Here is a 22,510-nt window from a genome sequence, read left to right as displayed (position 1 = left end):
TTATACATTTTTAAAAACTATTTTATTGTTTTTAAAAGTAACTTTATTGCAATGGCTGTATATGATGTCTGGGTGGTTCATACATTAAATATTTTTTCATGACATCTTGAAAAGGTTTTATTGAAAATTAAAAGGTACTATTATATTTTTTGTAGCAATGTGCATATTGGAAAAATTTAACTATTTGAAAAAGGAGGAAATATTTTTTCACAAGGTGTTGCTCAAGAAATGTGTTAAATAAGAAATGCATATAGTGAACACAAGAAATGTGTTGTTCTAATGAGGAGTGTGAAGCTGAATTGTAAACAGTATTTAAACTTTACAAAATTATTTCAAACAAATAATTATGCACTTCCATAATTCAAAGTTTTAAGAGCAAAAAGTTTCATGATGATTTAGCCAATTTATTTGAACAGGAAATCATTAAGATGTGTTGCTTAGAATACATCTCACATAGTGCAGATGTAGTAGAGTTCAAATATTTCTGTGAACTTGGGGTATGAAGGAAGAGTGTTGTGACCTGGCCAGTACCACGGTTATCAAATGACAGACCAGAGAGAAATCCCCACATGTTGATATGATCTGGACAGGTACTACCCATGACTATCAAATGATAGCGCAAGAGGATGACCACAGTGAGCAGCCCCAGGATTCTGACCCAAGGTTGACACCTTAGGTTGACCATGTCTGAACCCCCAAGGCCAGACAGACTATATATGACAGGGGGTTCAAGCCTGGGGACAACAGACTCGACCACATGTTGTGTGCTCATGTGCCTCTGTGCAAATAAACAATATATATATATATATATATATATATATATATATATATATATATATATATATATATATATATATATATATATATATATATATATATATGTACTAGTGGCTTCTGTCTTCATACATACTCAAACCATTGTTGGTATATGACCCCATGACCACCACTCACAACAAATAGTATGGTCATCACAAGTCTAGCAGCTTTCACTTTCTCTAACATGAGTGAGGTACCACTGGAGCTGGGTGGACTCAAGCCTAAGCCTTTTATCTGACCACTACATAGCATGAGTATAATACTTTTAATAGGGAACTGTATCTACATAAAGCTGCACCATAACTGGAGTTGGAATCAGTATCAAAAGTTTAAGTTAAATCTTTTAGTTTAGTGTTTAAACAAACAAACCACACAACATGTATAATAATTATAATAGTAACAAATACAACTAAACAATTGAGCACTATTTTAATTTCCAATGTAATATATATATAGCAAAGTCAGAACATTATCTTTGTGAGAACAAGCTTCAAAACACAAACACAATTTCTTAAACAATTTTAATAATAGTACCTTGGGTCATAGTTGACATTATTAGTAATTGATCAATTCCCAGTATAATTTCAATTTCCTAGATCATATTTGAAAAACCATATATCATTGCATAGGTGTATTAGCCAAAAAAAAAGATTGAAATATTTTAACTTTAGAGAAAGCAATCAATGAGATTTTTATCTTATCTAAACTGGAGAAATTAAATTGGAAAGGTAAGTAAAGGTTTAGTAAAAGATATTGTTTAAATCTTAATATCTTTATGGAACCCAGAACAGTTATTTTATTTTAAGTAAAAGTGCATGTGAAAAAATTAAGGCATGATGTATTAAAGCACAACCCAAAACAGGCATTTAATTTACATAACAGGCCATAAGTTACATACATCTATTGTGGTAATAATATTTGTTCTGAAAAGGAAATTAAAAACTGCATCAAGGTCGTATAATTTTTTACATGAGTTCTACAACTCATTTACAACATTCATTTGTAGTGTACAAAATTTTAGGGTTTCTAACCTTTGCTGCTCTTCAAAAACAAAATGGCTTAAATCAAAATGACAGTATCTTAATTATTAGTTTAAAAAACATTACTAGAACTTATATCTTTACAAAATTTTTTTCTACAATACATAACATAACTGCATTTTATTAACAATTCTATAATTGATTTATAATTTCATTCTAACAGTCAGCTATTTGCAATATTGCTACCATTCTGGTTCTTAATATTTTTACAAGAAATTGTTTTAAACAGACATTTTAAAAGTAAAATATGCACATATTTACAAAAAAATAAAGCATAAAGGGGTTTTGCAATATTTTCCCCAGACTTCAACCAAATTTATTACAAAATATGATACTGGCATCAAAAACATGTTTTAAGTTATACACACTTTTAAAATTTCAAAATGGATTTGTAAATAATATCTTAGTTTTCTTTAATTGTCTTTATTAAACATCTAAGTACTGAAAATCATAAAACATATAACAACACTATTGTCTAGCTGTTTTCTCAAAGTACTGAAAATCATAAAACATATAACAACACTATTGTCTAGCTCACTGGTTCCCAACCTGGGGGTCACGACCCCCCTGGGGGTCGCGAAGGTCTTTCTGGGGGGTCGCCAACTGGTATACTAAACCTTAGTAATTTGAAACACAACATAAATATTTAGAAGAATTTTTGAAATTCGGCTTCATTAACATCACTGGAAATGTAATTGAGAAGAAACAAAGCGCACTGTACAAAGTTGTTCTCAGTCACGAATCTATGAAATCTTCAAAACTAAAACGTTATTTGAGACAAGTCATTCGGAACACACCAGAAATATATGGAGTTCTTTCGTCGGTAAGAAGCTAGTTGCAGACGCCAGAGACTTGATCGAACAGGATGTTTTCACCAGCATTAGTGCAAGCATCAAATGAAGTCGCGATAGAAAACGCCAAGCAAAAAAAAAAAAAAAACAATTGGAGAAAATCTCACCAAACGCTTCATGTACGTAAATGTTAAATAACACATTTTTATTGAAATTAAGCTTTCACCATTGTTTGCTTTTCAAGTTGATAAATCAACAGACGTGAGTTCGTGTTCGCATTTGCTGGTCTGTGTCTATATTCATGCGGATGATAGCAAAGAAGAGTTGCACTTTTGTGAAGATAACATGGAGAAAATAAATACCTTTTTTGAAACTGGATGATTAAAATGGGTTAGAACGGCTGTGGGGGTTTGTACGGATGGCGCGCCATCTATGTTTAGCTCAAAATCGGGCTTTCAGAAAACAGAAAAGATTTAGCTCCCTAACCACTACCCTAACCAATTGACATCAAGAGTTCATTGCTAGTATAAGGCGTAAATTATATAAAATCTGGAGCCTTCAAAGAACTGAGAAAAAAACATTAATATAGATCACGAGGTTCTACTCTTCTAAACTACAGTACGCTGGCTGTCAAACGAAATGTTGTAAATTGTGTTTTTTATTGAAATCTGAAATCAAATTGTTCTTGGAAGTGCAAAGGAAACATGACTTTTTGGTATACTTAAAACGACATAGAGTGGTGGTTAGAGAGAGTACCATACCTAGCAGATGTGTTCGAACATCAAGATAAGCTTAACCTGAAGCTTCAGGTAAAATGAACGGATATTATAACTTTCCATGATAATCTCGGGGCACTTTTATCAAAACTGCAAAATCGGCGAATAAAATAAATCTTGGAAATATTGTAAATTTGAGTTATTTAAAATTTCGAAAGAAGCTATTTCTGGACATCTTGAATCTCTTGAAAACGGACTGCATCGCTATTTCTCTGAGCTGAAAAAAAGAAGAATCTGCATTTACGCATTACCTATTCTCTTCTTCCCTTGATGTTGCCAGCATTCTCGTTGAATTACAAGATGAGTTCTTTTATTTGCAGAATGATTCCGAGTAAGATGAAAAACTGCAGACACAATTTTGGTGTAGTATTCACCATTCGTACCCAAACATACGATTGATTGACTTTTCGAGAATATATTTTCAACACTATTCTTCGATTAAAAACAAAATTAAGATAATTATAATGATATAGGTTGGCGTTAACAAAAAAAAAATGTAATTAAAAAGTTAACCACGAAGGTTTAGTGAATAGTATGCAATTTTACTCATGCTATTAAAACAGTTATCAAGAGTAGTTCATATTGAAAGTCTACTAGAAAATCTTATTTTAGTGCTTATTAATTTCCATACTAATTTCGGCTTTTTAATTCTATGGGGGTCGCGGGTCACTTACTTTTTATAAAAGGGGGTCGCCACTCGAAAAAGGTTGGGAACCACTGGTCTAGCTGTTTTCTCAGTGGGTAACGTTTCTTAATCTTAGACACATTCTAGCTCTGTGTGGTGTTGGACTTTCTTTCCTAATACATCAAAAGAGACGCTAGTATGTTCTTCATGATTCACACACATTAAAAACATGAATAATAACTGCTATGTTACATTGCACAAATCAGCTACCAAGTTACAGTGACTTAGCAGAGAAGGGGGTAGTTCTCCATATCCCTTGTGGAATTTTAATGAGGCAAAATCTAGTCTGCCTACAAATATTGATATATATCTGTATCTTTATATATTTATCTAGCAATCCCTCTCTCTTTCTCTCTCTATATATGTATGCATGAAATGTGATGTACTGGCCAGATCTCTTTGCCCCATGGGCACTAACAGAGACCTTTCCAAAGTTTAAATTAGGAACCACTGAGTGTTTCCCTGGTAATTTACAAAGACCAAGACCATCCCCACAAAATTCTCACCTTCACACATGCAGATGAAGCTCTGGGTCTCATACCAATGAGTGACGGAATGACAAACTACCAAGCCATTATATATATATTGTAATAACTTTAAAAACCTACAATTCTTTGAATTTAATTATATATTTACAACATTAGTTATTAAAATAGTATAAATGAATTTGATAAAATAATATCTAGCAAGAGGTAGCAGATTGATAATAAAACCACATTTAGATTGATCAAATCAATGAATCCTGTCACAAATAAGCATTCAATCTTTAATCTGCGAATAACTGTTTAATCACTTTGATGCCTTTTGGGATCTTTTTAGCACCAGAAGGGGGATAAGCATGAAGGCACTGACCAGAATAAAAACACCATGCAAAATAAAAGATACTGTGTAGCTTCCTGTCCAGTCAAATATCCAACCTGAGGAAAAATTTGTAAATTTCAATTTAAATTAAAGTTTTGATATGTATTACAGTTTGAAAAAACAGGTGGCAAGTTTATTTAAAACTTTAAAAAATTTAGCAATTTTCAGTGCAATAACTTCTCAAATTATAATCTTATTTTTTCTTAATTTTAGTGTTGGAAGGGATTCCCTACTCCGCCAACACAATTAAGCATATTTGTCAACTGGTTATGTGCCACTGAGGTAGTTGACTCCGATTTCAGCCTGCTTTTCTTTTTGGATTTGCTTCCATAGCCTTTGTCCAACCAAGAACAATCTACAAGGCCGCAGTTGCTTGATTTTGGGTTTGTCTCTTCTAGAAGAGTTGCTGTCCTCAGCTATTGAGCCTCATCGAACACGAGACTTTTTGGTTTAGTAACTATGAGCTTTACTGACTCAACTACACCAACCCAATTTTATAATATAACAAAGACAAACTTCTTATCTATTTGTTTACACTTGTTAACCCCCCCCCCCCCCTTCCAACCTGTCTCACTCTCATGTGTTTCTCTTTAGCAGATTTATACACATGTGTGTTGTATAAGCTTATGACAACTCAACACTTACCGGCAACTGGAGTACCAAAGGCTGTTGCTATACCCATGAAACTTAACAAAAGACCAAAAGCTTCAGCTACAACAGAGACACCCATTAAATCCACAGTCACTATTGGAACCAATGTGGCATAGGCCCCTGTTTGAAAATAAAATTGTTAGTTTCTTTTTTTTTTAATTTTGTTAAACTGCGTACATTTTGAGTAAATTACTACAAGTTAAATTTTATAGTAGTTATAGAAGACAAGAAAGTAAATAAAAATCATATGGATAAGAAAAACCTACAATAAAGAAGCAAACAAAAAATATTTTACAGCTTACCTATAAAACAACCAAACACAAATGCATACACACTGTGCAGCTCATGACTTGAGCCACAGACAGGGCTGACACACGTTGAAACCCCACACACTGTGAGGCAAGCTATGTAGTAGAACAGCCTGTCCAGGAGTTCACGGTCCGCCAACCAGCCAAAGAAAAGCTTGCCAAATATGTTGCCAGCACCGTACAGGGATATGAGCATTGCTGCTTCACTTTTTTCTATTCTAAAAACAAAATCAATTCAAATATTAAATTGTGAAAATATAACTGCAAATTTTGCACAATTTTGCCAAATTAAAAAAAATAAACATAAAACACTCATGAAACATAAAAAAGTGTTTAAATTAATGAAAACAATAAAATCCATTCACCATTAATGAGCAAAACTCAACAAATTATATTAACATGGGAAAAAAATGGTATTTAGATTTATAAATTTTATAATAATAAAAATACATTTTTATAACTTATAACATTTTCAAAATGTATTTATAAAAACACTTGAAAAAGTATCTTATGACACTTCAATATGTTACTAATATGGCCAAATTGGGAATTTCTAGAAAATTGGAGTATATTGTTTTTAAAAATTCTCAAGAATCAATCAACTTCTTAATTGATTTTTAAAATAAATTTAAATAAAGAAAATGAGTTGAAATGTCATTTCTTGCATATACTTGTAATTTGATTGTACTATATTATCAGGCCTCATTTAGGGCATATAATATTATTTTTTACTTACCCACTATCTAGCGCACGGTCAACCATGTACAAGACAGGCATGAAAAAGGATAGATTTGTCAAAAAATTGCTGATGCCGAACAATAGAAAGGTAGGATTCTGCAACAGCTTCAGGTAGGTTTGAAGTGAAGCTGTTACTTTGTTACAACAAGACTGCACTTGGATCTCTAGGAAACAAAAAGATTGTTCATATTTATTTTGCTTACAATATGATTAATATTCAAGTTATCTATAAAGTATTTAGACTTAATATTACAGAAGTTACCATGGTATATTTACACATTTAGGAAACAGATCTTCTAGCTTATCTAGCTTTATTTCTAATTTTCTCCAAGTTACATTACTAAAGTGGGAACCAGAAATTACTTTGATTATAAATAGGGCAATACTTTGTGAATTTTGCAGATATATTCAGCATTTCTAAATGTAAAATTAATTGATGAAAAATATAGTTCATTTATGATTGTATTCAATAAGATGACTCATGTGAGTTTTATAAGTAAAAAAAGTATATTAAAAAAAAGTACAAGCTTACCTTCATCCTCTGCTGCAGCTTCCTCAATATTTGTTAATGACAAGAGAGAAGAAGAAACTAAATTTTGTTGCAGGTGACTTGATGTGTTTCTACTGTAAACACTTTGTTTAGAAGATGACTCCTTAAATGCTGTATCCATGAACACAAGGCTACTCACACTACCAGATAGCATCATTTGCATGCCGTTAAGTGATGGGTATGGATATAAACTTTTATAAGCTTTATCTGTAGTCCTTGGCCGGAGCTCAATTTCACTTTTATAAAGTTTTTTGGAATGAACAGATGAATGTTTTAATGAGTTTAGAATTTCTAAACTACTTCCTTTGGTTTTGCCTAGAAGGTTCGACCTGTCAAACTCAACAAAATCTTGGTCATTCAAAAGACTGAGCAATTTTTCTTCATGGAGACAAGATGGATGCTTGTACCTATCTAGGCTTTGTGTTTTCACAGAGAAGAGTTCACAGTTTGACTGCGGCCCTGTGGTCAATGGTAATTCTTCCTTCTCCCCCTTTTTGTGGGGTAAATCTGTATGATGTACAACCACCGGATGGGCGGGGAAGTTATAGGCTATAGGTGCCATACCCGGGTTCATTTCTCTGGCTGGCAAGTTGCAATAGACATGAATATTTGGTTTCCTGCACGTCCTAATCAGGCTGTTCACCTGTCTGTCTCTACACATCTCTTCACACTTCTCCTCACATTTCTTCAAATCTTCAGCAGACAGACCACAATCTCCCATGCCCAAGCTTTTTCTAGGCAGAGTCGGAGATTCCTGTATGGAGATGACATCCGTGTCTTTAATCATGTGACAGTTCCTGAATCTGGGGGCTTTCTCCAGTGGTCGCATTAAGGCACCAAGCACGCACATGTTCAACGATATCCCTGAGAGTATCAACATGCACCCCCGCCAGCCATAAAAGTCAACAATCCAGTTCAGAAATGGGGCCATAAAAAATGCCCCTGCTCCTAGTCCAGAGGCTGAAATTCCCATGGCTATTGATCTCTTTGTGGTGAAATACATAGCCACCATGGAAACTGAAGGGAGATAACAGCAGCCAGCACCGGTTCCTGAAAATTTATTTCAATAGATGTTTGTCAACAAAATACTTACATTATTAAATATGCACATATTTAAAGTATATATATATATATATACACACAAAAAAAATAACCAATACATAATATAAGAATTTCTTTTATAGAAATACATACCTGCAACTACCCCAATAGTTATAACCAAATAATAAACATTCATGGCAAAGAAACTGACAAAGAATCCAAGGGACATCACTATGCTTCCAACCACAACAACAGCCCTGTTTCCTATCTTTTTACTCAAAAAACCAGGGATTGGACCTGTAGAAACAAACAAAAAAATGGGTTAAAACTTGTTTTTGTTTATTTTAAAAGCTCACATGTGTATAAATAAAATTGTTTTTATATATAAGTTCAAAAGAGCCCTGTAATCATGCTAATCACTGCCTTATGATAACTTGGTATATTTAGAAACATAAGAATGTGGTCACACAGAAGAAAGCATTGCTTTTCAGCTCTAAACATGCATATGCACTTTAAATATTAACTACTGGTATAGCACAGGGGTCGGCAACCTGCGGCTCGCGAGCCGCATGCGGCTCTTTTGATAGCAAGATGCGGCTCTCCAGCTCCTTGCACAAATACTAATAATCTTAATCAAAAAATGAAATATTTGAAATAAAAAAATGTTAGTGGCTCTTTGAAACCAAGGAAATTTTGAAAATTGTAACTTTTGGCTCCTCCGCTTCAAAAGGTTGCCGACCCCTGGTATAGCATCTTTAACAACACTCCTGTTTGTAAAGTTTTCTAGCCAAGTGTTGGCATTTTAAACTTCTCCTTTATTGTACAGCTTATTTGATTTCATTGTTAGCACTTTATTATTTAAAAAAAATAAAATAGTTTTAAATTCTAGCACTTTTTTAATTACATGATACATTCTCGTCACCCAGAACAGCCAACATAAAAAAACAAACGAAGAAAGTACACCTAAACTTAAAGTGGCAGAGTCAGCATATATTTTTTTTTACTAAAAGTTCTAAGGCACACGATATTTGGTCTGGATTTTTCAAACTGATTAACCTTTTAATTTTTCCGTTCAAGTGTGATAGTTCTAAGCATTTTGGTTGATAATAATTCCTGGCATCACTTATGCTATATGGGACGGAGTGGTCTAGCGGTAGAGAGCTGGACTGCTAACCCGTTAGTCTCGAGTTCGAATCCGGGTTCGTTAGTAGACCGTCCCTGAGTCCACCCAACTCTGATGGGTACCTAACTCATGTTAGGGAAAGTAAAGGCGGCTGGGCATAGTGCTGACCACACTATCTCTTCATATGCCGAGGTCACAGAAACAAGTGAACTCTACTTCACTTGCCCCATAGACCGTAAGGTTTGAAAGGGAACTTTACTTACTTACTTACTTATGCTATACATCTTTTGTTATTGTGTGATTAGATTATCAGGTATAGATAATATGCCACTCACCTTATCCAGATTTAAAAAACTAAGTTTCAAATAACCTGTTTTCAAATCATCCGATTCTAGTAAGATAATAAGTGCTAAGCCCGATTTTAGTTACCATTTTGGCCTTGGAAAGTTTTTTAAATTAAAAAAAATATTCCAAATTTGACTTTGTGGGATACCATAAAGTACAGATTGTTGTCCTTGAGGACGCAGACTACTTTGGAAAATTACACTTTAAAATTTTTTCCATTGTGTGTGTGTGTGCATGTCTAAAGCTTAATCATAGTGAAAGCCTGCTTATCATATATATGAGGAGGGGTGCTAAACTGAAACAAGCACCCCATCAATTCAAACTCACCAATCCCAAACATGATCAAGCTGGTTGCACCTTCCCCACCCCATCAAACTCACCAATCCCAAACATGATCCAGCTATTGCACCTTCCCCACCCCATCAAACTCACCAATCCCAAACATGATCCAGCTGGTAGCACCTTCCCCACCCCATCAAACTCACCAATCCCAAACATGACAGCCACAGCCAGGGATATGATCCAGCTAGTTGCACCTTTCCCACTGTCGAACTGGTCCAACCAGGCAACATAGAGCACACTGAGGGAGTACATGGTCCCCACCACAAACATGTGGATCAGGAAAGAGCAAGTGACTATGACCCAGCCCCAGCCTCCATCTGGAATGTACACCTCTGCACTCTGGGCCATTGTACAGTCTGAAAGGAAAGAGAGAAAAGTTTGAATTAATTTACTCTTAAAATATTTTTTTAAAATCCATTTTTACTTTCTCGTATATACGTAGTATAGAGAAAGTATTGTAATCGTGCAAAAAAAAAAAAATCGAGATTTTTACAAATCTCGACGTTTTACACCTCACTGATACGGAAAAACATAATTTTGCAATCTTGTCCGTATGTCTGTGTGTGTGTGTGTCTGTCTGTCTGTCTGTCCGTGTGTAAACACGATAACTTGAGTACCGTTACAGCTAGGTTGATGAAATTTCATATATAAGTATTTTATCAAAATCGTAGATCCGTATCAACTTTTGAGCGATTTCCGATAACCGGAAGTGGTACTTTTCCTACTTTGAATTTTTCAAAAGCCTATAACTTGAGTACTATTTCAGATAGATAAATGAAATTTCACATGTAAGTAAAAGATCTAATTCTCTACCTTCTGTTAAATTTTGAGTAATTTCCGTTGACTGGAAGTAGTAATTTACGCTACTTCCGATTTCTCAAAAAACTAATGTAAATTTTTAAAGTACTAATAATATTGCGCACTATTATACGCGTTTTTATTCGGCGTTTGCTTGGTGCGCAATGTTTTTTTTATGAGATTCTATTCTATTTTTAAAAGTTTAAGTATTTAAAATGGATTAAAAATCATAACTATATCCCCAGTTACCATCCCCTGTTGTTTTATATAAGAATATTCGAGAAAGTTTAGGGGAGATCACTCCCGGTTTATTAAGTATATCTACATGTGTACACAAGGCCCTTAACAATTACAAGTGGCCCAGCCGGTTCTCAAAGTTTTAAATTGCAGCAATTAAAAATGAAAACAAATAAACTTAATTTGATAATTGATCTAAAAATAAATAACAGAGCATGGGCATTTCATGTTACTGCTATCTGCATTTCCTCAAACATATTTGAGAGAACTGGATAAGCAACCATAAAAGTGGTTAAATTAACCTGCCTTGGTGTTCATAAATATATTTTTTTAAATGTATGTCTGTTGCTTATCAAGTTCCTACTTGAAGGTAATGACGGTAATGTCACAATAGTCAGAAACGCCCCCCCCCCCACTCCACACAGCCACCCACACGTGTGAAGCCATACGTCCTGGGCAGTGTACGTGACGTCCTTCATGACCATCTCATGCAGGTATGAACAGGGTCTATGAACTAAAGCTACCGGCCGGCTCTCGCGTGTACTGGCCTGTTGGCTATGTTGTTTTATTTTCGTCACCATTAACGTAACGTAGCAACCCTAACTCCTACACCTAACGCAAGAACCTTAACCCCTACACCTAACATAACGCCATAACCCAAACTCCTACACCTTACCTCAACAACAGTACTCTCGCCCAACTACACTAACTTCAATTTTAAAAATTTATATCTATATCTTATATTTAACTAATACACAAGTGTAAAACCTTTAGTTGAGAGGGGGTTGTGTCCATACGTGATGTGACGTAATTTTTGGTATGGCAGGTTACACTTATTAACCCCCCCCCCTTCCCTCACATTAAGTACAAAAGCCAGAAGCTCGTTATACATCCTTCCCCTCCCCACACTTCCTAAATGCATGACGTCAAGTAAGGACGACCTCCCAATATTGAGGTCACTATATCCATTCAAGTGTATCTCCCCACCCCCCACTGACCGTTAGATTCAACGAGGTCAGCATCAGCGTTGTATGCATCTCTCGGTTGGCGGCGGGGGGCGTCTGCCCCCTTAAACAATGAGAAAAAATACCCGAAAGAAACGCTGTTAAGCTTTCTTATTTTCTTACAGAATAAAACAAAAACTTCACAAGACCACAACGGCAAGTTCACAAGCAATAAATACATGAATATTGAATGTAAATCTACATCAGTCTATGAGTAACATTCAACAAATAAAAAAAATCGAACCGTAAAAAAATCGAAATCAAATAAACATACACAGGCCTATACAGTGGCCGGCGTTGTTGAATCCACTCAGGTATAATCGCGGCCTAGTTTATTAAAGCATGGTTTAAGGTCTGCATCAATAATACTTCGGATTTTTCATCGTACTTTAATAATTTGAGAAGTAAATCAATATTTTTCTTTTCTTTTTGAACACATGGAAACTGATAGGTCGTCTAAGGCCTCACTTAGTAGGCTTACATCGTCCACAAATGACAAGCTAAGAGTGGGAAGAGGGGGTCATATTTGTGATGACGTGCGACGTGGGCAGAGGCGTAGCGACCCTTCCCGGCGCCCGGGGCGAACTTTCAATTTGGCGCCCCCCCCCGCTTATATATATATATATATATATATATATATATATATATATATATATATATATATATATATATATATATATATATATATATATACATGTGTGTGTGTGTGTATAATTATGTGTGTGTGATAGTGTGTTTATATATAAGCTTGTGTGTGGGTAAGAGTGTATTTGTGTGTGTAAGCGTGTGTGTAAGCGTGTATGCTACAGTCCGGACAAGGTTTAATAATTACATTGTATGATTTTCATTCCTTAAAACTTTACGACAATTTAATTCCCATTAAGATGCGTTTAATTTTTTTTGCGAAAGATTAGTAATGTCAGTAAAAAAAAAAAAAATAAGCCTGATCTGTGTTAGAGGGTAGTTTGTAGCTAACGCTAATATGTTTAGACCAGCCTTTTATGTTCTAGTTTTGGAACGATCTCTGTTGTGATATGGTACATAGTTGGATTCGAAGTTTGTTAGAGTAAGGACACACAAGTGACATACAAGAAGAAGTTATCAGAAATATTTATTGTTCACATTGGAATACGACATGGGTATTTCGTTGATTGGTTGATGGTATGACAAAACAAGCTAGAGAAAACAAACTGGAATCCAACGGATGTTAACAGCTCGTAGTCTTGGATTTCGCAGATTTGCCCTGCCTTCTCGCACACAGAGTTTCTTCCAGGCATCTCTTCGGGGGGGGGGGGGGGCAAAGCCCCCCGAAATTTTTTTACCGCCCCCCCCCCCCCCCCTCGAACGAAATGAAATTTATATAATTTATATATAGAAAATATATACGTTTAACAGTGTCCGCCCCCCCCCCGAAGAAAGTCTACCGCACTCCCCCCCCCCCCCCGAGAAAATTTCAAGTGCCCCCCCCCGGAGAAAAAAAGTCTGAAAGAAACTGCTCGCACAACGTCAACAACAAATGCAGAACTAATTGTATTGATTGAAGAAGCAGTAACAATCAATTTAATGATAGCCCATGACGTTCTGATTATAATCAGCAGCAATAAAACGCGTTTTAACACTCTAAGAAAATGTAGAATTCAAATGCATTGTCAAAAAAATTCAATCAGGATCTATAACTAAATGTGGTCTCTTTTACTGTATGGCTTGGAGCTAGATTACAGACAGTGGAGAATGAAATAAGAGCATGGAAAAAAGTGGTGGTTAGTGGCTTAGGGATTCAAGAATCCGTGATATTTAGTTCTCTTTAATATAGTTCAGTGATCCAGGTAAGATGTAATGCAATCAATCAAAAGTATCTGATCTCTCACGTTGAAGTTGAGAGAATCGTAAGAATCTTACAAAGAACTAGTCGCGTCTTTTTTTTAAACAAAACTGGCTATTGAAATTGTACATTACGCGTTAATACACTTGGTTTCTTTACTAAGTGTTAAGAGAGTTATCTACTCACCAATCCAGTACAAATACTTGCGATTTTTGTTAGCGAAAAAAGCGCCCCCCACACACACTCATCACAACCATCTTGGACAAAGTTTGTAGAGCGGTTTTTAACGTAACTAACTTTTTTTAAAAATGTTACACAATTATACAATGCACAGTACAATTCGTTTCTTTCTGAGAGCTAAAGGTTGTTTACTCAGAATCCTGTGTAATTTCGCTATTTTATTAAGCCTAAAAGCGCCCCCCCTGCACCATCTTGATAAAAGCCACTAACGTATTTTACAGTTCAACAATCGTACAATACGTTTTAATACAATTGGTTTCTTTTAATAGCGGTAACGTTTATCGACTCAACAATCTAGTGTAAATTCTTCCGTTTTAAGTCTCGAAAAAGCGCCCCCCCCCCCCCATCTAGGAAAAGCTTCAAAGCGGTTTTGCCGGTCACTGTTTCTTAAGAGTATATGTTTTACATTAAGAAATCAAGGTAGAAAACAGTTAAATCAGTATGTAAAGGCGTGTAGCCATTACATTTCTTAACTTAGACAGTTTATAATTCAAAACTGCAGCATAAAATCAGCTTTAAAATTTTTTTCCCACCCCTTTTGGCGCCCCCATAGGGTCGGCGCCCGGGGCGGCCGCCCCCCCGCCCCCCCCCCCTAGCTACGCCTCTGGACGTGGGGAGAGGGCGAGTGGTTTAGGAAATGGGAGATAGAGCATTGATCCAGTGGGTAATTCTCAAGGACGAGATCGACGGGAGACAAGTTATTTTGCGTTATAACTTTTTTTTGGGGGGGGGGGGGGGGAAGGTGTGGTGGTAAATGTAATGTGGGGGAATCGGACTTTTTGTGACATCGTTAACAAGTGGGATGGGGGGAGGGGTTGTTACAAAAATCAACTAACATGCGTGACGTCATGTGAATCACCTTAGTTCTTGAAACTTTGGGGGGGGGGGGGGGGGGGGAGGTGGGAGAGAGAGAAGGGGGGGACTGGTTAAATTATATATTTTCTATTAAAAGTATAGGTTTTTCTATTTATTCCGGGGAGGGGGGGGGGGCAGTGCCGAACAGAAACCCGAAAGAAACTCTAGTCACTAGACACAGGGTTCTTATAGCCACATCAGCAACACCAAACCCCCTTACAAATTAAAAAAGCTGACTTAAAATTTTGCACGGGGCAAAACGATTTAATCAATTTCAGGTAACCTGCCACGATCAAAGTTTAAGCTGACTTCAGCTTTTTTTTTAAACCAACCATTTAACGAGGGTACAGATATGTAAATGAGCTAGAAATTAGGGGGAAAAAAGCTTAACAAAGGTGGGTTTAGTTACGGGTCTCGTACACCATAAACACTTGTTAGGATGGCTGACATTTAGTTCAACTACGATCTGTCATGTACCACTTCAACCCCTAAGGTTAAACCTCGATCTTTGACAAAGAATTAGTTTAACTACTACACTTAATGTTAAGCGGTGGTAGTTTAGATATGATTGATAAAGAGAACGAATTGGTTTTAGAAAAAAATACCTACCTAGACAAATAGTATAAATAAAAAGGATTAGTAAAATCTCAACCACTTATGAAATCATTGTGCGAACTCTAGTTCTGATTAGAATAAAATTTGGTGCTTTTCTGATAAGACTAAGACGACAGAGTGAAGTCTAGCGTTGAGGTTAGATAGGCTTAGGGTTGTGTTAAGCATTGCCCTTCACGATTTAGAAGATGCCGAAAAAAAATTATCGTTACTCTATATCTAGAATTGACAGGAACGTACCGAATATATCTCAACAACCCCCAACCCCATGCCAATATATACATTCGACATTAGTGATTTCTAAAGGAAAATTCTTTTGCGGCTTTTTCTTTTTGTGTTATGATTCCAGCTGCCAAAAAAAAAAAAGAAAAAAAAAAGAAGAAGAAGGGTAGGGTAGGCACACCTTCAGCAGATGTGAGCCTTAAAAGTGCACGTTTACACCTGTCAAGGCTAAACAAACAACTATGGAACAAAGAAGGGGGGGCGTGGCGGGAAGGGAGTTTACGTAAACCAAAATACAAAAAAAGAAAGAATTAAAATTTTAAATGTGCAATTTCTTAGCACTGTATTCTATGTATTAGATACGAAATAAGCGTTGCATAATATTAATTAATGTGGTATCCATTGTGAAAATAATTGAAAGCAAGAATTTCTGTAGTAATCCTAAAAATGTAATTAAAAAATCACTGTAATAAATACCTCAATCTTGACAAACCAGTACGCCGGCTATTAAATGGATTATGAGAGAGAGAAAATAATGCTGATATGTTGGTACAGCTGATATTTTATACTGCTGTAATACCGTACGCACTTTATGGGGTGAAGGTTAACCACTTACACAAGGCCACCACGGCGCACTGTCTGCAGCACGAGACAGCCAGGGGATCTCAAAGTGGCATTACGACGAGGGCAAACAAGGACGATGTCTGTACTTTTATAAAGACTATAAACATGAGCCGGTATGCATGATAGTCGCATTGGCTATTTATCGACTTTAAAATTATTTATTTACAATGAAGTTTCGACAAAGACTGTCAGTCTAAATAGAGACCAAACATTTGTTTTTCCACAAAGAAACTGATCCTTTTTTTTTTGCCTGAACATATTGCAAGAAAAAAAAAGTCTCTTCATACTGCGCACAACGTATAATTATTTAGTGAAAGTTCATTCAACAAGGTAGAATGTTAGCACGCAGAAATTAATCGCGTTACGGTAGATATCGAATGGGGGGGGGGGTGGTCCCCGAGCTCTTGTCTATAGGACGTTCCTGACTCCACCCACCTCTGATGAGTACCTGACTCACGTTAGGGAAGCATGAACTCTATTTTTAGCTGCTCCATGTGTCTTGGGCGCCAACGGAAAATGAGGACAGTTTAAAGAATTGCTGACCTACGGAGACCAAAGTTTGAATCTTCTATTTAATGTGAGTTTTTTCTTCAGGTTAGCATTTTAATAACTTTTCAAAAGGTTAATACTATACTAGCTTTTACTTAGGACTACATTGGTACAGTTAAGTCGGTTGGGATTAAATCCTGTAACTTAATTTAACCGATTTCTAATGGCGCACTTTCTTTTCAGACAAGTGCATCTCTGGTGACAATGCAAGAAGATATAATTTTCAACTAAATTAAATACATTTTAAAATGTAGGCCTACTTAAAAATACTTTAGGCCCTAAAGATTATTTTTTTAATAACATAAGGGGAGATAACAGAGTAGATTCTAGTAGAGATCACTCGATCAGCTGGTGACTGGATGCTATTATCACCGGACGCAAATAGGGGCAGCTACTGATCAGAGGCGTAGAGAATGGGGGTGGGGACATATGTCCCCTAGGGGCGCCAAAATAGATTGAAAAAAAAAAGCTCTTTTAGCTGCAGTTTTAAATAATAAACATACAAAATATATGAGGGGGGGGGGGGGGAGTGGCAAATTGAAAGTTTGTTCCCCGGGCGCCGGAAGGGGTCGCTACGCCTCTGCTACTGATTGAGTACAAAGCAAAATATTTTTAGTCGCGTGGGGGTGTACACATGAGTGAAAACTAACCGCTTAGAACAAAATGGAAAGAATACATACGGTACTAATAATAGTTACATAAATCTTGAATTTTTGCTTACTTCTATGTTTTTAAGTTGAAAACTTATTATAAAGGTGTTTGAATACAAGTTATTATGTCAACTTTTACTGGCAGGTAATCCTACTAGTTAAACATATTTTTAAAAAGCAGGAGATGGGGCGAGCAAGGGGAGCTAATGACGTGAACACAGTCAAGTGTAACTCCGAGCTAGCGGCTGTCGCAGTTATCTGGTGGCTTACTTTTTTTTCTCTCTCATGCAACTCTCTGGATTTCACGGATCAGTGAGTTTTAGGCATGACTGAACAACCATTTGCAACTGTTTGAATTCATTATCTATTAATAGCTTAATGTCTAACTCATAAGTTATGTAATAGTGCAACAGACTATCTCTGTTTCCCTCTCTTTATCTATCTATCTGTCTGTCAGTCAGTCAGTCAGTCAGTCAGTTTACCTACCTACCTACCTACCTACCTACCTACCTACCTACCTACCTACCTACCTACCTACATACCTACCTACCTACCTACCTACCTATTTATCTATCTGTTTATCAATCTATCAATCAATCAATCACTCAATCAATCAATCTTTCTATCTATCTGTCTATCTCTCTATATATTTAGGTGTGTATAACCCATATATATATATATATGTATATATATATATATATATATATATATATATATATATATATATCCTCAACATACAGCAATATATTGTTGACTATGTATGTGAAACATGGAAACAAAACAACTAAATTTGATGAAATAGGAATAAACAACATTTCAAAAGTGTATTAACAAATGCAAAGCAAGCAAGCCAGTATTTCTACGAACTCTATCACTAAAATTTGTAACAGTACTTTTCTATATAGATCTAGACACTATGCCTACTACTGGTAACTAAAATTAATTTAATCAAAGATTATCAGACAAGCCACATGTAACGAAAAATCCACACTAACCTTATTTGTGGACGACAAAAAGAAAACGTGTAGGGTGGGGAATTCAAATATCCATCCAAGGATGAGACATCAAGGTGAGCACTGCACTCGCCAAAGATCGATGAGCACGAGGCACGTGCCACGGGGACAGGAGCGGGCTGATTGGTATTGACATGGCACACTCAGCTCTTCACTTCAGCACTGTGCCAAATCCGCGGAAGATCGTCGGCTTGTGGGCGATAAGGCTTGTCAGCTTATTCTCCGCATTGTCAACAGCGACCTACTTTTGATGAGAGAGAAACGTGCTAAAAATAGAAGACTGTTTACAAGTTTCTATCTTTGGGCTACTTAGTTCGAGGCCGAAATGAATATTAAAGAAATTTTGATCATAATATTGTAAATAGGTAAAAAAATAAAATACAGGTTGACGTGAATTGTAGGGCACATAGACCCAGTTTTAAATGATTAAAAACAACGTAGCAATTTAAAAATAATGTGCCATTTCAAACTGAGATTATCTGTAAAAAAAAATAGCGACATTAATATGTTAGTAGCGAAGTAGACCACGAGTAGTTATTATTAAAACTAACCTTAACAACTGTATCCATAATCTAATCCTAAAACGTATCCCAAATCTGACGATACAACTAGCGATAATACTTATATGTGGTGCTACGAAGGCGAGATAACCGATCTTCATACAGGATAACAACAGACTGGGGGGAAAAAACTTAGGAGATAAACAATCGTTGGTCTGCGTGTTACTGTTTGGCAGGTTAAATCAGGTAGCCATCCCATTCTACATTTTAAAACCCCATTCCGTTGGTTTAGCAGGTTAAAGCAAGTAGGCCAACCCATATCATTCTACATTATTTAAAAACCACATCCCGTTTGTTTGGCGAGAACGTCATAGTAACACAGCGCGAAGAAGAAAATTAATTTACGATCCAAGGAGGCCACTACAGTTAAGATCTGCAAGCCTTTATAAACTTTTAACCCAATAAAAGCCAAACTGTGTTGACTGTTGTGATTTTGTAGTGCTTGGTTACTACTACTCTAAATGTCGCTAAAGAGATCATGTATCATGTTGTATAGTTCGTGAGTAGTATATTAGGTCACTTTTGGACCGCAGGCGCAACGGGATGGGGAGCAGGAGCAGGAGCAGGAGCAGGAGCAAAGGATATATAGGAAAATACTCCCCCAGCCTGGGACAATGACATATAGTAAAATACTCACCCACCAGGCGCAGCCTGCCGCAGCCTGGGACAATGAGATATAGTAAAATACTCCCTGGGGGAGCACGAGGTACACCGACATATAGCAAAATACTCACCCATCTGGGTGAGGGTGGGTGAGCAGGTGGCGCAGCCTGGGACAACGAGATATAGGAAAATACTCACCCACCTGGGTGAAGGTGGGTGAGGGTGGGTGAGCAGCCTGGGACAATGAGATATAGTAAAATACTCACCCACCCTAGGGTGGGTGAGCAGGAGGGGGAGTAGGTCAGTAGGTCACCACCGGTGACCTTGTGACGTAATTAGTAACATTATGACGTAATCATTGACCTAGTTACGTAATTTTAATGCGTTTTTTAATTAGTTTTAATGAGTTTTTTTAAATTTTAATTAATTTTTTTTTACCTAGTTACGTAATTTTAATGCGTTTTTAATTAATTTGATTTTAATTACTTTGTTTGTGTTTTGTTTGTTTATTTTTAATAAGTTTAATTAATTCGATTTTTTATTTATTTTGTATTTGTTTGATTTTAACTTTTTAATTATTTTTATTTTGTTTATTTTTAATTTAATTATTTTATTTTTAATAAGTTTAATTAATTTGATTTTTATTTATTTTGTATCTAGTTACGTAATTTTAATTTTATTTTATAATTAGTTTGAATTTTTATTGACTAGTTATGTAATTTAATTACTTTGATTATATTGTGTAATTTTTATTAACGAGTTACGTAATTTGATTATTTGTTTACTTTTTAATTATTTTTATTTTGTTTATTTTTAATTTAATTTAATTTTATAATTAGTTTAATTATTATTAACGAGTTACGTAATTTGATTTTAATTTTTTTTTTTAAATTTTTAAAATTTTTTTAAATTATTATTTTTAAATTTTATTTTTAATTGTTGTTTACTTGTTGTTTAATTTAATTACTTTGTATAATTTATTTGTTTGAAATTCATTTTAATTAGTTTGCTTTTAATTTCTTTGTTGTACGCCGTTTGAAATAAAAGACTAACACTAGCGTGTACTAGAAAGTGTCATTGTGTATAACATCCATTTAACCACAGCTGTTACTTATTAGCGACAGCTTGTACTTATCGATCCGCCCGTGAGCCTCCCCGGCGCTCCCCGTGGTTGCTTAATAGCGGACTCACTGAAGCGATCACAACAGGTAATTAATCGAAACCATTAAGTCCCTCTCCGCGTTAAGTGTGGCGACAGCTGGTGCTGTAATTAGTCACGGCTCTCGGCTTTTTTCATTAGACTTCAGCTGTACATGAACTATGTTCACATATCGTACGCCCGGTCATTCTTTGATCAAATTAAAAAATTTTGTTTCCACATGTCCTGCGAACCGTCCCTTGCTATGTATGAAAGATTAATGGTTGTAACTATTCGCTTATAGCGAGGGTCAGCGAAAACAAAAATATATTTAAGGGTCGGAATTTTCTTTCAACCACCGTTAAGTCAGGTTTTGAGACGAAACGAAGTCTCGGTAGGTTCGTGTTTTTTTAACGGGCGACAGGGCGACTTGATGCGTTGGTACGTAGGTATGCGGGGTTAAGGTTCTATAACTCTATATATTTAAATACGTTTTTTTTTTTTATTCAAATGAGTTTACTCCCCCTAACGTAAGTACATGTAAAGAGGGATTTCCTATAGATCTGTAATGAATTAGGCCTTTTTGACTATGACTTGTTGCCCAGGTGTTGACATGATACGCTTTTTTGAGATATACATACACACACACACACACACACAAACACACACACACACACACACATGCGCGCGCGCGCGAAATTCATACTAGGTCGGTAATGGCGGAGAGAACTTATAGGTATACATTATCATGGCGACAACAAAAGCGACTCTTATTTTATTTACATGAAAGCGTGTTTTCCAAAAAGTGTCACCATGCCATTGTCATTTTCGCAGCGGGGTTTATTTTAAGTGTACCCCGTGCACGGTTGTTTACATTTTAAAAGACGTGTCGCGTGTCTTCCCCTTACGGCTTCCCTAATAGAGAAACGAGAGGAAAGACAACTGTTCTAAAATTAGAACAGACTTGTCTACACACACGAGTATCGTCCCTTGTGAAAAAAAAAAAAAAATTCGCGTCAGATTCCTTAACTAAACAGTCAATTTCTTTAACAAGTTAAAAAATAATTTAGGAAGACAAGGGTTAACAACATTAGACGCTACCGTTTTTGTTTCCTGTGACGACAAGGCACAATACACTTTTGTATTTTATGTCTCAAGTAGAGGGTGGGATATTTTTTCTTTGTAAGCGTGTTGTAAACAATGGGTAGAGGAAGCGATTACTAGGTAAGAGGGGAGAGAACGTGACGTACATCGCGATATTTGAAAACATGGCGATGTTTAACCTCAACCAAAAAAAAAAAAAGGCAATGAACCTAGAAGGAAGACGAATATATATATCTTAGTCTTGCAGCAGATTACCTCCCCATGTTCGCTTTAGTATTACACTTTTCATCAAACTTCTTTTTGACTTGAACTTCGTTAATTTTTAAGAAAGTTTACTTATACATAATACACTACGTCTAATGACAAGTTTTTATTTTTACCACTCAATGTATTTTCTTTTTCTATACCTTAC

At 35.9% G+C, this 22,510-nt stretch overlaps 1 protein-coding gene across 2 annotated transcripts in view; it reads right to left on the bottom strand.

Moving 5' to 3' along the window:
* Nucleotides 1-1,238: 1,238 nt before the first annotated feature.
* The window catches only part of LOC131938912 (monocarboxylate transporter 9), a 30,262-nt gene continuing 8,990 nt past the window's right edge, over nucleotides 1,239-22,510 (bottom strand). The window contains exons 2-9 of one of the 2 annotated variants that reach the window (XM_059297141.1): nucleotides 18,676-18,937; nucleotides 10,211-10,423; nucleotides 8,411-8,554; nucleotides 7,199-8,266; nucleotides 6,665-6,830; nucleotides 5,923-6,146; nucleotides 5,615-5,740; nucleotides 1,239-5,025 (exon numbers count right to left, since the gene is read on the bottom strand). In XM_059297141.1, the coding sequence (XP_059153124.1) occupies nucleotides 4,898-5,025; nucleotides 5,615-5,740; nucleotides 5,923-6,146; nucleotides 6,665-6,830; nucleotides 7,199-8,266; nucleotides 8,411-8,554; nucleotides 10,211-10,415 (2,061 nt within the window). In that variant the 5' untranslated portion in view covers nucleotides 10,416-10,423; nucleotides 18,676-18,937 and the 3' untranslated portion in view covers nucleotides 1,239-4,897. The remainder of the gene's footprint in view (nucleotides 5,026-5,614; nucleotides 5,741-5,922; nucleotides 6,147-6,664; nucleotides 6,831-7,198; nucleotides 8,267-8,410; nucleotides 8,555-10,210; nucleotides 10,424-18,675; nucleotides 18,938-22,510) is intronic. The other variant, XM_059297142.1, reaches the window with a different exon arrangement.

This window comes from Physella acuta, unplaced genomic scaffold, assembly GCF_028476545.2.
Source record: "Physella acuta isolate Inbredline_101_S28 unplaced genomic scaffold, ASM2847654v3 ptg000259l, whole genome shotgun sequence".
Classification (NCBI taxonomy): domain Eukaryota; kingdom Metazoa; phylum Mollusca; class Gastropoda; family Physidae; genus Physella; species Physella acuta.
Note: the sequence above shows the minus strand (reverse complement) of the source record. Positions and strands in the feature narration are given on the sequence as shown.